The following is a 15967-nucleotide window of genomic DNA, read 5'->3' as shown; positions in this document are numbered from 1 at the left end:
TAAATTGTGCGCAAAAAAATATATAAAATGAATAAAAAGCAGACGTATACTGTGAGGAGAAAGGTTGTGAATAAACAAGTTTTGCCTCGGAGACCCAGCCGGGCGCGCGAGAACATCCTCGCCGGGGAAGAGCGTCGCTTCCCCCGGCTTGGCTCACCGCCTCGCCCCGCTCCGCCTCTCGGAGCTCCACACGCTGACATATTCACGCCGCCGCTGATTGACTGACTGGGACTGAAGCTTACTTTCACATGCAATGCCTTTTTTTTTCTTTTTTTCCAAACACCTTTTTTATAAGTCCCAAGTCTGATCCACGCACCCCCCCACGCCCTCCTCCTCCTCCTCCTCCTCCCCCTCCTCCTCCTTCTGCACCCGGACCTGTTAAAACCCCGCCCCCGCCGAGCCTCACAATTGGTCCGAAAGCGTCAAAGAGCCAATCAAAGGGAGTCGGCTGCAACACATCCATCCTGCGTGGAGCCCTGTGGGCCACAGAAGGCGCTAGGAAAATCACGGAGCTGGGACCTTACCACACTTCTGTCTCTCTCTCTCTTTCTCCCAGACTTCTTTCTCCGCGCGCGTCCTTCCCAGAAATGCGCGTAAAGGCGAGAGGGCGCCTGGAGTGTGCGTAAAAAAAAGAAAGAAAGAAAAAAAAAAAAAAACGACACGGAAGGGTTAGGATTACAGGAGGGGAATATTTCAACACGACAAGACGCCGATTGAGGACGTTGTTTTTTTTTTTTTGGTTGATTTTTTTTTGTTGTCATTTTGTGCCCGGGAATGGCGACGCTCTGACCGGGGAAGAATAATGCACGGCGACGCGCCCGAGTTGGTTTGATTCCACTCACCGCGCGTCCGTGTCGAACAAAAAGTCCACGGCGGCGAACATCCTCATCTTCATCATCCCTGCGAGTTTGAAGGACTTCTTCAACATTTTACCCCCCCTCCTCCCTCCTTCTTTTTTTATTCCAAACTCTCCTTTAAGTGCGCACTTGGTTGCGAAGCACTTGGATGAACTTCCTGATGAGAGATCCAGTCATCCAGGGCTCGAGTATGGCGTATCATCCGTTTATACCTCACCGGGGTCCGGACTTTGCCATGAGCGCCATGCTGGGCCACCAGCCTCCCTTCTTCCCCGCGCTGGCGCTGCCTCCCAGCGGCTCGCTCTCGCTGGGCAAGCCGATCATGGAGCAGCTGATGGGGGGAGCGGCGGACGCCGGGCTGCACTTCTCCTCGCTGGGCCACCAGGCAGCCGCAGCCGCCGCCGCCGCCGCCGCCGCGCACCTCCGGCCTCTGAAGAGCCTGGAGCCCGAGGAGGAGGTGGAGGACGACCCCAAAGTCCACTTGGAAGCCAAGGAGCTGTGGGAGCTCTTCCACAAGCGGGGCACCGAAATGGTGATCACCAAATCTGGAAGGTAATTTTTTTTTTTTTTTTTATTCAAAAAAATCTCCTTTTAATCCTCTCATCTGCACTTTCCATTTCCACATTTAAAAAAAAAAAAAAAAGCATTAAAATTAAAAATAAAAAAAATGTCTCCCTTATAGGCGGATGTTCCCCCCTTTCAAGGTGAGGTGCACCGGCCTGGACAAGAAGGCCAAGTACATCCTCCTGATGGACATCGTGGCGGCGGACGACTGCAGGTACAAGTTCCACAACTCCCGCTGGATGGTGGCGGGCAAGGCCGACCCGGAGATGCCCAAGAGGATGTACATCCACCCGGACAGCCCCGCCACCGGCGAGCAGTGGATGTCCAAAGTGGTCAACTTCCACAAGCTCAAGCTGACCAACAACATCTCCGACAAGCATGGATTTGTAAGTTCTACTAATGTATGTCATTTTTTTACTATTTCCTACTTTTTCACCTTGACAATTCTTGACATGTATTTTTCCCATGTTTATAACAGGACTGTGTTAGAATTTTAACAACAACAATATTAAGTACACCTCCATTCAAATCCCCCCCCCAAAAAAAAAAATTAAGCTGAACGTGAAGCCCACTCAACAGACATAATATTAGGTACACCTGTGGCACCCAATACTATAATAATTCCTTTTAAATATCAATGGGGCATCACACTGAAATGTTGCTAATGTTTTGCTAAATTAAAATATGTGATGCATTTTTAATGTGCAGTGCATCATACTGTGCGCTGGTTGGGGGGAAAACATTGCATTCTCATATATTATATACTGTATATTTGATGCGTGTGTGGTGCAAAATGTGACATTTTTAATTAATAATGTCGTTTTAAAAAAAAGTGTGCACTGCATCATAATGAGGGGTGTTTGTAATATGTTGGTTGCTATAAGGGGATGAAAACATTGTATTTTCATTTTAAAAGTATGCATGTACACATATTAGATAGATATAAGGTGCTAAATGTGGTTGTTAAATTAAAAGAAATATGTCGTTTTAAAAAGTGTGCACTGCATCATAATGAGGGGTGTTTCTAATATGTTGGTTGCTATAAGGGGATAAAAACATTGTATTTGCATTTAAAAAAGTATGCATATACACATATTTGATAGATATAAGGTGCTAAATGTGATTTTTAAATTAAAAGAAATATGTCGTTTTAAAAAGTGTGCACTGCATCATAATGAGGGGTGTTTCTAATATGTTGGTTGCTATAAGGGGAGCAAAACGTATTTCCATTTAAAAACTAATGCATATATACCTATTTGATATATATATATAGTGCTAAAAGTGATGTTTAAATTAAAAAAAAGATATTTCGTTTTAAAAAGTGTGCATTGCATCATAATGAGGGGTGTTTCTAATATGTTGGTTGCTATTAGGGGAGGAAAACATTGTATTTTCATTTAAAAAAGGATGCATATATACCCATTTGATAGATATATGGTGCTAAATGTGATATTTAATTTAAAAAATGTCGTTTTAATGAGTGTGCACTGCATCATAAAAGGGGGGGGTGTTTCTAATATTTTGGTCGCTATAAGGGGAGCAAAACATTGTATTTTCATTTTAAAAAATATGCATATATTCCTATTTCATAGATATGTGGTGCTAAATGTGATATTTAAATAAAATAAATGTGTCGTTTTAATGAGTGTGCACTGCATCCTAATGAGGGGTGTTTCTAATATTTTGGTCGCTATAAGGGGAGCAAAACATTGTATTTTCATTTAAAAAAATATGCATATATTCCTATTTCATAGATATATGGTGCTAAATGTGATATTTAAATACAATAAATGTGTCGTTTTAATGAGTGTGCACTGCATCATAATGAGGGGTGTTTCTAATATTTTGGTTGCTATAAGGGGAGCAAAACATTGTATTTTCATTTTAAAAATGATGCATATATTCCTATTTCATTGATATGGTGCTCAATGTGATATTTAATTTTTTTAAAAAAGTGTCGTTTTAAAAAGTTTGCACTGCATCCTAATGGGGGCTGTTTCTAATATTTTGGTTGCTATAAGGGGAGCAAAACATTGTATTTTCATTTTAAAAATGATGCATATATTCCTATTTCATAGATATATGGTGCTAAATGTGATATTTAATTTTTTTTTTAAATATGTCGTTTTAAAAAGTTTGCACTGCATCCTAATGGGGACTGTTTCTAATATTGTGGTTGCTATAAGGGGAGCAAAGCATTGTATTTTCATTTTAAAAAATGATGCATATATTCCTATTTCATAGATATATGGTGCTAAATGTGATATTTAATTTAAAAATATATATGTCGTTTTAAAAAGTTTGCACTGCATCCTAATGGGGGCTGTTTCTAATATTTTGGTTGCTATAAGGGGAGCAAAACATTGTATTTTCATTTAAAAATGATGCATATATTCCTATTTCATAGATACATGGTGCTAAATGTGACATTTAAAAAAAAATACAAATGTGTTCTTCAAAAAGTGGCAGCTCGTGCATCGTACTAAAGTGTTTCTAAAGTTTTTGTTGCTTCGGCTAATCCTTACATTTTCATTGAAATATACATAATACATATATGGTGCAAAAAGTAAGAGTTTAATTGAATTTGGTAGTTTTAAAAAGGGTGCAGTACATCATACTGAGAGCTGTTTCTAATATTTTGGTTGCTATAAGAGGGCAAACCATTACATTTAATTACATATATATATATATATATATATATATATATATATATATATATATATATATATATATATATATATATATATATATATATTGCATATGATGTATATATTCATACAGTGCACAAAGTGACATTTAAATTACAAATATGTCGTTTTAAAAATGTGCAGTTTGTTTTTGTAATATTTTGCCTGATGAAATTTAAGTGTTCTAACATGTTTTCTAAAAGAAGCTAAAAAAAACGTATCTTTAGTTTTAAAAAACGTGTGCTATTGGTGCATGTATCATTACTATTTGTTAAATGTCGATGGCATCATCCTGCAGGTGTTTCTAATATTATGGCAGCCGGATTTATCTGCATGAGGGTGGCAAAATGGGACATTAGTTTGTTTTGTAATATTTTGCCTGATGCAATATGACATTTTAATGGGAAACAAAAAGTGCAGTTTAAAAAAATGCGCAACGTTGATTTAGCTGCAAAGAACAATGACAATGCAATCAGTGATGACGTCATCATGTGTATGTATTAACAGATGCGCTTTTATTGCCCAACAGGATGTGATTGAAATGATATCAACAGGGTTTTTTTACAGCGTTCTTGTTTTTTTATTTTTTATTTTTTTACCATGTGTCCTCCAGACCATATTGAACTCCATGCACAAATATCAGCCTCGCTTTCACATCGTGAGGGCGAACGACATCCTCAAGCTGCCCTACAGCACCTTCAGGACGTACGTCTTCCCGGAGACGGACTTCATCGCGGTGACTGCTTATCAGAACGACAAGGTAAGGAGGAAAAAATATATAAAAATTAGAAATATTGGGAAAATTCTTCTTATAGGCTTGTTGCATGCAGAATGTTCATGGAAGGTCGATTTGTCGTCATAAAAAATTTAAGTTAGTTGTGCAGGAGGTTTTTTTTTTTACATTTTAAATCACGTGGAAGGGATTTGACACACACACTCACACCCACGCGCACGCATGCACAATCACACGTCACACTGTCTGCATGTGCAAAAAAAAAAAAAAAAAAAAAAAAAATTGGTAGGGGGTTGAGAAATGAAGGGGAAAAAAGAAGAAGGCTCCGAGTATGCATGAATGGAGAAACAGAAAAGGCTTTTCGTGTCACACTACACGCTGCGTGGTTGCATTGTGTGCGTGTGTGTGTGTGTGTGTGTGTGTTGCTCCCCTTCCGTGGTGATACATGAAATCCAATCAAAAAAATCATCAGGACTCTTTGATATGTGAGAAATGATGGCACCAGTTTGCAATGGAAACACGTCTTCAGACTGGGAGGGTGTGCAAATAAAAGGGGGAGAGAAAAAAAATGTCCACGCAAACACAGACACGCATGTGCATGTTTGTATTTTATGAGTGACATTTTAAAAGTGCATCGTTTTTAATTGTGTGGGGTTTTTTTGTTTGTTTTTTTTTTGCAGATAACTCAGCTTAAAATTGACCATAACCCTTTTGCCAAAGGCTTCCGTGACACAGGCAATGGCCGACGGGAAAAAAGGTAAGCATGCCCGCCCACGCAAAATTAAAAAAAAATAAAAAATTATTATTAGTTAGAGTAAAAACGCGTCAAAATGAACCCCGAGGGTGTGTACGCTGCAAAAAAAAAAAAAAAAAAAAAAAAAAAGGGCTGCTATTTGGAGCATATTTAATTAATTAGCTTGCTTTTATACTGCAGTGGAAATGGACGGTGTGGGGTCACCATGGCAACGCATGCACCTATAGGCGCTAAAAAATGAGGGATAATTGTTGTGTTTTTGTGTGTGCAGGAAACAATTGGCCCTGCAGTCCATTCGCTCCTATGAGGAGCAGCAGAAGAAGGAGAACGGAGCTTCGGACGACTCCTCAGGAGAGCAGGCCCCCTTCAAATGCTTCGGGCAGGCCTCCTCCCCTGCAGTGTCGACCGTGGGGCCCCCACACCTGAAAGGTACTCAGCCGTGTAAAAAAAAAAAAAAAAAAGTCTAGAAAAACGTGTGCACGCTACAAAAGTGGACAAAACAAACACTTCAAACAGTGCAGGGTTTTGTCTGCTGCAAATTAAAAAGTGTCGTAAAGTTGAGTACGCTGTTGGAAAAAAACAACAACCGCGGGTTCATTAAATGAGTGCGTGTGCGTTGGGGTTACACGCAGATGCAATAGTAGCAAATATTATAACATTTATATATATATGTTGATATTCCACCTTTAATGTTAATGTGAAGACACGCATGCGCACACCTACACACACTCAAAAATACTGGGTTATTTTGATAATCCAATTTATGAGTTGCTAGTGGTGGGTTAAATTTTGGAGGTATTTTTATGAATAGCAATACATTTTTTGGGTTATAAGGGTATTATTTTAACTCAATTTCTGGGTAAATTTTTGGGCTTTTTCTAAATTAAAAAGTAACTTTTTTCTTGAAGGGAATTTTATTATGGATTAATCGCATTAACATTATTTGTAGTCACCCAACATTGAGTTTGCATAACTCAAGTTTTGGGTTAAATAATTCAACCCAATAGTTTGGTTGGGATTAGCCCAACATTAAGTTATCATAACTCAACATTTTGGTTAAATAATTCAACTCAATAGTTTGGTTGGGAATAACCCAACATTAAGTTATCATAACTCAACGTTTTGGTTAAATAATTCAACTCAATAGTTTGGTTGGGATTAGCCCAACATTAAGTTATCATAACTTGACTTTTGGGTTAAATAATTCACCCCGATAGTTTGGTTGGGAATAACCCAACATTAAGTTATCATAACTCAACGTTTTGGTTAAATAATTCAACTCAATAGTTTGGTTGGGAATAACCCAACATTAAGTTATCATAACTCAACGTTTTGGTTAAATAATTCAACTCAATAGTTTGGTTGGGAATAACCCAACATTAAGTTATCATAACTTGACGTTTAGGTTAAATAATTCAACCCAATAGTTTGGTTGGGAATAACCCAACATTAAATTATCATAACTCAAGTTTTGGGTTAAATAATTCAACCCGATAGTTTGGTTGGGAATAACCCAACATTAAGTTATCATAACTCAACGTTTTGGTTAAATAATTCAACTCAATAGTTTGGTTGGGAATAACCCAACATTAAGTTATCTTAACTTGACTTTTGGGTTAAATAATTCAACCCGATAGTTTGGTTGGGAATAACCCAACATTAAATTATCTTAACTCAAGTTTTGGGTTAAATAATTCAACCCGATAGTTTGGTTGGGAATAACCCAACATTAAGTTATCGTAACTCAACGTTTTGGTTAAATAATTCAACTCAATAGTTTGGTTGGGAATAACCCAACATTAAGTTATCATAACTTGACTTTTGGGTTAAATAATTCAACCCAATAGTTTGGTTGGGAATAACCCAACATTAAATTATCATAACTCAAGTTTTGGGTTAAATAATTCAACCCGATAGTTTGGTTGGGAATAACCCAACATTAAGTTATCATATCTCAACGTTTTGGTTAAATAATTCAACTCAATAGTTTGGTTGGGAATAACCCAACATTAAGTTATCATAACTTGACTTTTGAGTTAAATAATTCAACCCAATAGTTTGGTTGGGAATAACCCAACATTAAATTATCATAACTCAAGTTTTGGGTTAAATAATTCAACCCGATAGTTTGGTTGGGAATAACCCAACATTAAGTTATCATAACTCAACGTTTTGGTTAAATAATTCAACTCAATAGTTTGGTTGGGAATAACCCAACATTAAGTTATCATAACTTGACTTTTGGGTTAAATAATTCAACCCAATAATTTGGTTGGGAATAACCCAATATTAAATTATCATAACTCAAGTTTTGGGTTAAATAATTCAACCTGATAGTTTGGTTGGGAATAACCCAACATTAAGTTATCATAACTTGACTTTTGGGTTAAATAATTCAACCCAATAGTTTGGTTGGGAATAACCCAACATTAAATTATCATAACTCAAGTTTTGGGTTAAATAATTCAACCCGATAGTTTGGTTGGGAATAACCCAACATTAAGTTATCATAACTCAACTTTTTGGTTGAATCATTCAACCCATTGGTTTGGTTGGGAATAATCCAACATTAAATGATCATAACTCAACTTTTTGGCTACATAATTCAACGCAAAAGTTGGGTTGAAAAAAAATAACCCAAAATGTTGAGTTAAAATAACTCACAACCTTTGCAAAGACAGTTATGGCAACGTGTAAGATAATGCATTGTACTGATGAACTAACTCAATTTCTGGGTTTTCAAAATTATGAACCGTTTTTTAGTTGTTTTTCAACGAGTAATGCATTTTGGAGTAAAAAGCTTCTATTTTTTATTAAAAAGTAACTTTTTTCTTGAAGGGAATTTTATTATGGATTAACAACCTCATTAACATTATTTGCATTCACCCAACAGTGAGTTAGCATAACTCAACTTTTGGGTTAAATAATTCAACCCAATAGTTTGGTTGGGAATAACCCAACATTAAGTTATCATAACTCAACTTCTTGGTTAAATAATTCAACGCATACGTTGGGTCACTCTTATCTTGCTTTTGAGTATATTTTATTGGTATAAAAATAATTTTGATCAGTAGTTGGGAAGGAGTAGGACAAACCAGGAATAAAATGTATCATTTTTAAACAACAATTGGGTCAAGGAGCGCTAAATTGCGCAACCCAATAGTTGGGTTTGGAATAACCCAACATTGTAGAGATCATAACTCAGCTTTTGTGTTAAATAAACTCAACCCAATAGTTGGGTTATGAATCAACAAACATTGAGTTAGCATAACTCAACTTTTGGGTTAAATAATTCAACGCAAAAGTTGGGTGGAAAAAATTAACCCAAAATGTTGAGTTAAAATAACTAAAATAAGGGGTTTGTCCTTTTCTAAACCCGCAGTTGGGTTAAAATTGTTTTTGTTTTTTTTAACCCAACATTTTTTAGTGTGTAGACCATATCTGCACTGAAAGTACACAACCTTTGTAAAGACAGTTATGGCCACGTGTAAGATAATGCATTGTAGTGATGAACTAATGCACGTTATAAATATGCACATGTAAAAAAAAATGCACAAGTTGAAGTTTTAGATACAAGCCACTATTAAGCAACAGACTAAAACATGTTGGGTTAAAAAATAACCCAATTTTAACCCAACTGCTGGTTCAGAAAAGGACTAACCCCTTATTTGGGTTATTTTAACTCAATATTTTGGGTAAATTTTTTTCAACCCAGCTTTCACGTTGAATCATTTAACCAAAAAGTTGAGTTATGCTAACTCAATGTGTGTTGATTCATAACCCAACTATTCGGTTGAATGTATTTAACACCAAAGCTGAGTTATGCTCACTACAATGTTGGGTTATTCCAAACCCAACTGTTGGGTTGCGCAATTTAGCGCTCCTTGACCCAATTCTTGGTTAAATATGATACATTTTACTGCTGGTTTGTCCTACTCCTTCCCAACTGCTGATCAAAATTATTTTTATTCCATTAAAATATACTCAAAAGCAAGATATGAGTGACATTTTTTACAAGAATTGCAGTGTATGGTTATAGCAGTCCTATACAGCATGCTCAAATATTTTCATGTACATAAGAAGTGTGATTGTAATTAATGTTAATTAGATTCATTCATAAGAGAAAAAAGTACTTTTTTAATAAATAAAAAAAGCCTTTTACCCAAAAATGCATTACTCATTGAAAAACAACCCTAAAATGGTTCATAGTTTTGAAAACCCAGAAATTGAGTTAAAATAATACCCTTATAACGCAAAAAATTGATTGCTCTTTATAAAAATAACTGTAAAATTTAACCCAACACTCGCAACTCATACATTGGGTTATCAAGATAACCCAGAATTCTTTAGTGTGAATGTATGCAAAATAACATAAGATAATGTCATTGGCACGTGGGTGATACTTTTAAAGCAAATATACATACACTTGAGAATATTTGTTTCCAAATTTAATGAGGTGTGCAGGGGGAAATGACGTTTTATGGCCGAGCAAGCATGCTGAAGTTTTAGTCACATGCCACAATGTTAGGTGCACTTTCCCAAACTGACGTACACAAAAAACACAATAAGAGAATGCCCTTGTAAGCACGTGCGATATACATTATTGATTACATTATTTAGTATTAATGGGAATATATGAATATGAATAACAGTGTTTTTGAGTGGTATCATGCCTTTTCAGAGATAATGCAGGTGGGTTGTACACAAAATGAAAATATTAATATGCACAATTTAAAATTTGTATGCACAGTTTTTTGTTTTTGTTTTTTTTTTACAAATAAAAACGCCCAAGCAAGTACTTGGGTGATATAAAATGGAATGGAATATTGCACAATGTAGAAAACAAAATGTATATGTGCTGAAGTTGTATAGTCACAAGCCACAAAATTAGGTACACCTGCCCCAATAACATGTGTAAAAACACAAAATAATGCTTTTTTTTAAGCACATGGGTGATACAACAATGTATTAATGAAAATATATGATCATGCAGAACAGTGTTTTCACTAATCTAATGAGTTGTATCGAAAATATATGCCTTTTTAGAGATAATATCAATGCCCGAGTTATATAAAATGTACAAGATAATGCATTGTATACATGAACTATTGCATGTTATAATTTAAATTTTGTTTGAATTTATTAATGGAAAACACCTTGAGATGCAGCGCCTCATTTTCAAGGTGGACCAAAGACATTTAAAATGAACACAATACAGTACAAGTTACTCAACAATTACAATCATTAAAGACAATTTTGCTCAAAAAACCTCTCAGCTCACACAACTCTCTCAGGATTTACAATAGAATAACATATAATGCAGTAAGATAAATATAATGTTATTAAATTAAATTCCAACCAAGGACATACTACATATAGTGGCATTCAGTTTTAAGATAAACAAAAAGAGACATTTTGTATACGTACGTGCAAACTAATTTTTATATGTTTAAGTTGTCAAGCCAGAATATTAGGTACACCTGTCCACCTTAATGTATACATAAAACACAATTAAGAGCTTGCCTTTGGAAGTATATTATTTTAATTCAACTTCTGGGTTTTCAAAATTATGAACCATTTTTGAGTTGTTTTTCAACGAGTAATGCATTTTTGAGTAAAAGGCTTTTTTTAATTTTTATTAAAAAGTTACTTTTTTCTTGAAGGGAATTGTATTATGGATTAATCTCATTAACATTATTTGCAATCACCCAACATTGAGTTAGCATAACTCAAGTTTGGGGTTAAGTAATTCAACCCGATAGTTTGGTTGGGAATAACCCAACATTAAGTTATCATAACTCAACTTTTTTGGTTAAATAATTCAACCCAATAGTTTGGTTGGGAGTAACCCAACATTAAGCTATCATAACTCAACTGTTTGGTTAAATAATTCAACGCAAAAGTTGGGTTGAAAGAATTAACCCAAAATGTTGAGTTAAAATAACTATACAGATGCAGGTGCCAGAGTATTAATATAAATATGAAAAACAGTGTTTTTACTCATCCAATGAAAGTTGTATGGATGCCTTTTTATTTATTTTTATTTTTTTATATTTTTTTATATTGACATCCAGCATCAGACATTCCTATCCATTACATCATATATCTGTTGTCTGCACTAAATGTCAAAATATTTTTTGTTTATATCCCAACCATATCACCCCCACCCCCCAAAAAAGAAAGAAACAGCAAAAAAACAAAGTAATATCTACAAATACATCAATTAAATAAACAAAAAAAAGAAATAATAATACATTAATAATAATAAACAGATACACATATACATATATATATATATATATATATATATATATATATATATATATATATATATATATATATATATACTGTATATGTATATATATATATATATATATATATATATATATACATATACACACACATACATATATATAAATATATATATATATATATATATATATATATATATATATATATATATATATATAGACACACACACATACATATATATAAATATATATATATGCATATATACATACATACATATACACATATAGGGAGTAATCCTTTTGCCTTTTTAGAGCATGAAGTATTATTTTAATTAACATTTTAATTAACTTAGTGTGGATTATTCACGGGTTTTTGTTATATGTTTTAATAATGAGGTCAAAACCTGACAAACTGTTAAAAAAAAGGGGGGGGGAAGGAAAAGTGATAAAAAAGTGATGACTTTAATGTCGTTATCATTAAGCTAATTAATCAGATTATTGAGGATTTATCGAGGTGTTAAAAGATTATAAAGTTGTTGTTTTTTTTAGACTTCTGCGACAGCGACGAGGACAGTGACGACGAGAGCAAAGATGGCCACGTCAAAGACGGCGCGGACTCCAGCAAGATCTCCACCACGACGGAGGACGGAAAAGATCACGAGGCCAGCCCGGCGAAGAGCCACCTGTTCGGGGTAGGAGGAGGAGGAGGAGGAGGAGGGGTCGGCGGCGGAGACCCCAGCGGGCGAACCCGTGACGGCAGCCCGAGGACAGAGCGAGGCCGCTCGGACTCGCGACAAAGCCCCGTCACCGTCATCTCCAGCACGACTCGCTCCGGGGAGGACGTGAAGAGCCCGAGTTTGGAGCCGGCCAAGGAGGACGATTGCCGGCCGCTGGGCAAGGACTCGTTCGTGCCTCTGAGCGTGCAGACGGAGGGCGCCCACATGGGCCACAGCCACCTGCCCAACTTCGGATTTCCCAGCGGGCTGACGGGACAGCAGTTTTTCAACCACTTAGGCGGCGCGCACCCGTTCCTCCTCCACCCGGGCCAGTTCAACATGGGGGGCGCCTTCTCAAACATGGCCGCGGGGATGGGGCCTCTGCTGGCGGCCGTGTCCACGGGAGGGGTGAGCACCATGGACACCAGCAGCATGGCGTCCTCCCCTCAGAGCTTGGCTGGAGCTCCGGGCCTGCCCTTCCATCTGCAGCAACACGTCCTGGCCTCGCAGGTAAAACACGCTTCCTTCTTCCACCTCGACCCATTAAATGTTCTTTGATGTGCATTTTATGCATTTTAAAAATAAAAAAACATAAAAAAAATACGCGTCTCATAGGGCGCGGTGCGTTCAGGGACCTGCAGAATCTCATTAGATCCAGGGCAAGAGTTGCATTTTTTTTTTTTTTGAAAATAAATATTATGCATGCAAACTCTTGTGAACATGCATATATTGGAATTATAGTTCATAATACTGAGCACACTTGCACAATCCAGACTGGATTTATCCCACAATGCAAAGTGTGTGGTTGGGAAAAAAATCCACAAAAAATAAGGCAAAAACAAGAAAATAATAGCTGTATACATTAAAATTTTTGTGTCAACGCTGTATAAAATGAATCATAAATACATAATACATTTCTATACAATTATTATTACATATTTTTAGAAGTTATTTATTTATAATAAATAAATTAACTGATTTATAGCCTATACGAAACATGTTTAGGGGATAAAATGAAACAGTTTTTATACATATCAAGCTTTTTTTTACAAGAAAAAGTAATCAAATTTTACTCACAAGTCAATCAATCATTCAAAAGTGTATTTATATAGCACTTCACCACGAATGTCGCAAAGGGCTGCGTCAAATATAGTCCAAATATTAGGTACACCAGCACAATGGCATTGTGATCAAAGCATGTTAATGATGTCCTATGGGTCACAATGTTAGGTACACGTACATGTCTGCGTATTGTGATCATTGCATCGTTTTTTTCACCAGAAACTGGACATAACTGTTTAATATGCAAGAGCAGTTGTGGTTTTACCAGATAACATACTCAGATTTTAGTCTGCATATTGTGATCATTGCATTTTTTAAACGTATGTAAAATTCCATTTAGCAGAAACTGGACATAACTGTTTAATATACAAGAGCAGTTGTGGTTTTACCAGAAAATATACTCAGATTTGAGTCACAAGCCATACTATTAGGTACACCAGCACAATGGCATTGTGATTAAAGCCTGTTGATGTCCTATAGGTCACAATGTTAGGTACACGTACATGTCTGCATATTGGGATCATTGCATCGTTGTTGTTTTTTTAAAACGTATGTAAAATTCCATTTACCAGAAACTGGACATAACTGTGTAATATACAAGAGCAGTTGTGGAGAAAATATACTCAGATTTGAGTCACAAGCCATACTATTAGGTACGCCAATACAATGGCATTGGGATAGAAGCATGTTAATTATGTTATAATAGGTATACAACTTCATCATGCATGCTCCATAAGTCAAATGTTGTAAAAAGGAAAGCGACATTGTCAGCCATTGGGCTGCATAAATGTATGTGGTTTTACAAAATGAAGTCAAAATTTGAGTCACAAGCCATATGGTTGGTTATATGTACACCTGGACAATAGAATCCAGTATAAGCATATTTTTAAAAAATGCATTAAAAAACACATGCATACAAGCTGTGCATTGTGGGCTGTGGTCAAAACCAAAATCTAGCATTCATTCATGAAACGGAATTGTAATAAAATGTTACACATGCAGTCACAAGTTTATTGAAACATAAAGTGTGTGTGATATTAGAGAAATGGTGATCAAAATGTGCTTTTGTGTGGTAATGACGTGAGAACATTTCCACCAAATGCTATGAAGCCGTCAAAAGTCGCCCATGAACTACCGAGTGTGTTCAAACGTTGGATTGCGTCACGAAAACCGCCATAATAGGTACACTGGGCTCTTCCTAATATTTTGACCTTTGCACGTGAGCGGCTGGTTGGGGGTTGGGGGGGGGTGGAAAAAAAGGTGAGCCGATGCTTAAAAACACCTCGGTCTTACCTGAAAGCTCGCCGCCTTATCGGCCCACACGCCGTCAACGCGTCTCGCTCGAGTGCACGGACGCGAGGAATTTTAATACGCATTAGAAAAATTCTTGAAGTTAAGGCAAAGCTGTTTACACGCCGCTGTGCGTTTGGCCACGGCTGATATTTTGCTACGGGACCGGATTTGCCGCGCGTTAACCTGTGGGTGTGTGTTAATGCGCGGCTGATAAAAATCTGTGACTGTGTACAGAAGGCAAGCGCTGCACGCTTTGTTTTGATCCGTGCAGTGGCGCAGCACAGGTTGCCAGGGCCCGGGGGCGAGACTGTTACACTGCGACCCCGATAACCTCGTTGACGGTTAGCACGCTTTTACAGAAACTAAGCAAGGAGGCAGTGCACATAACTCTGACATTTATATTTTTATGGTTTGTACGCGAGCAGAATTACACCCGACAGATTCCCACAAACACTCTGAAGAAGGGTGTGGCGCGCATGTACTCTATAGGCAGTTAAGGAGGGGCCGGTATCATTCTGGTGTGCATCCAAATAAAGGTGTGCACAGAGCAGTATACCAATATCTCCAAGTGATAACAAGTGAATAGTGCATGAGTCTTAATTAATCACACTTAAAGGTTATCTACTGTATACCAAGATGCTGATGCATGCAGTACTGCTATGAGGCGTTTAGGGAGAGTAGTTATGATGTAAAAACTACACTTTGTTGGCCTGTTTCACATTGGACATTTCACCAAATTTACATGACATTAATCTTACGAGTGAAATATTTTGTGTGGGTGTGGAGGCGGTACATTTGCAGTTTTTTAAATAAATACAGAGAATAGCAAAAAAATTGCAATGATTTGTATTTATTCGTATTAAGTTAGTGTTCATTTTTCAGTGGAAAAATGTATGGATGTGAATGGGGGAAAGGCAGTGGAACATTTTGTTAGTGGTGCAGATATTTTTTTAATGAAGAAGAAACAATTTAAAAAATACATTTAAAAAATGCTATTATTTTTACTTATTTATAAATAAATAATAAATATTTATATTATTTTAGTATTCA

At 36.5% G+C, this 15967-nt stretch overlaps 1 protein-coding gene across 2 annotated transcripts in view; it reads left to right on the top strand.

Moving 5' to 3' along the window:
* The first annotated feature begins 426 nt into the window (after positions 1-426).
* Positions 427-15967, top strand: part of tbx3a (T-box transcription factor 3a) — a 20096-nt gene continuing 4555 nt past the window's right edge. The window contains exons 1-6 of one of the 2 annotated variants that reach the window (XM_061927278.1): positions 427-1409; positions 1540-1807; positions 4722-4868; positions 5522-5598; positions 5867-6024; positions 12396-13072. In XM_061927278.1, coding sequence (XP_061783262.1) covers positions 1006-1409; positions 1540-1807; positions 4722-4868; positions 5522-5598; positions 5867-6024; positions 12396-13072 — 1731 coding nt within the window. In that variant the 5' untranslated portion in view covers positions 427-1005. Of the gene's footprint in view, positions 1410-1539; positions 1823-4721; positions 4869-5521; positions 5599-5866; positions 6025-12395; positions 13073-15967 lie in introns of both variants that reach the window. The other variant, XM_061927277.1, reaches the window with a different exon arrangement.

The sequence above is a fragment of the Nerophis lumbriciformis genome, linkage group LG32 (assembly GCF_033978685.3).
Source record: "Nerophis lumbriciformis linkage group LG32, RoL_Nlum_v2.1, whole genome shotgun sequence".
Taxonomy (NCBI): Eukaryota; Metazoa; Chordata; class Actinopteri; order Syngnathiformes; family Syngnathidae; genus Nerophis; species Nerophis lumbriciformis.
This window is presented reverse-complemented; position numbering and strand designations above follow the sequence as displayed.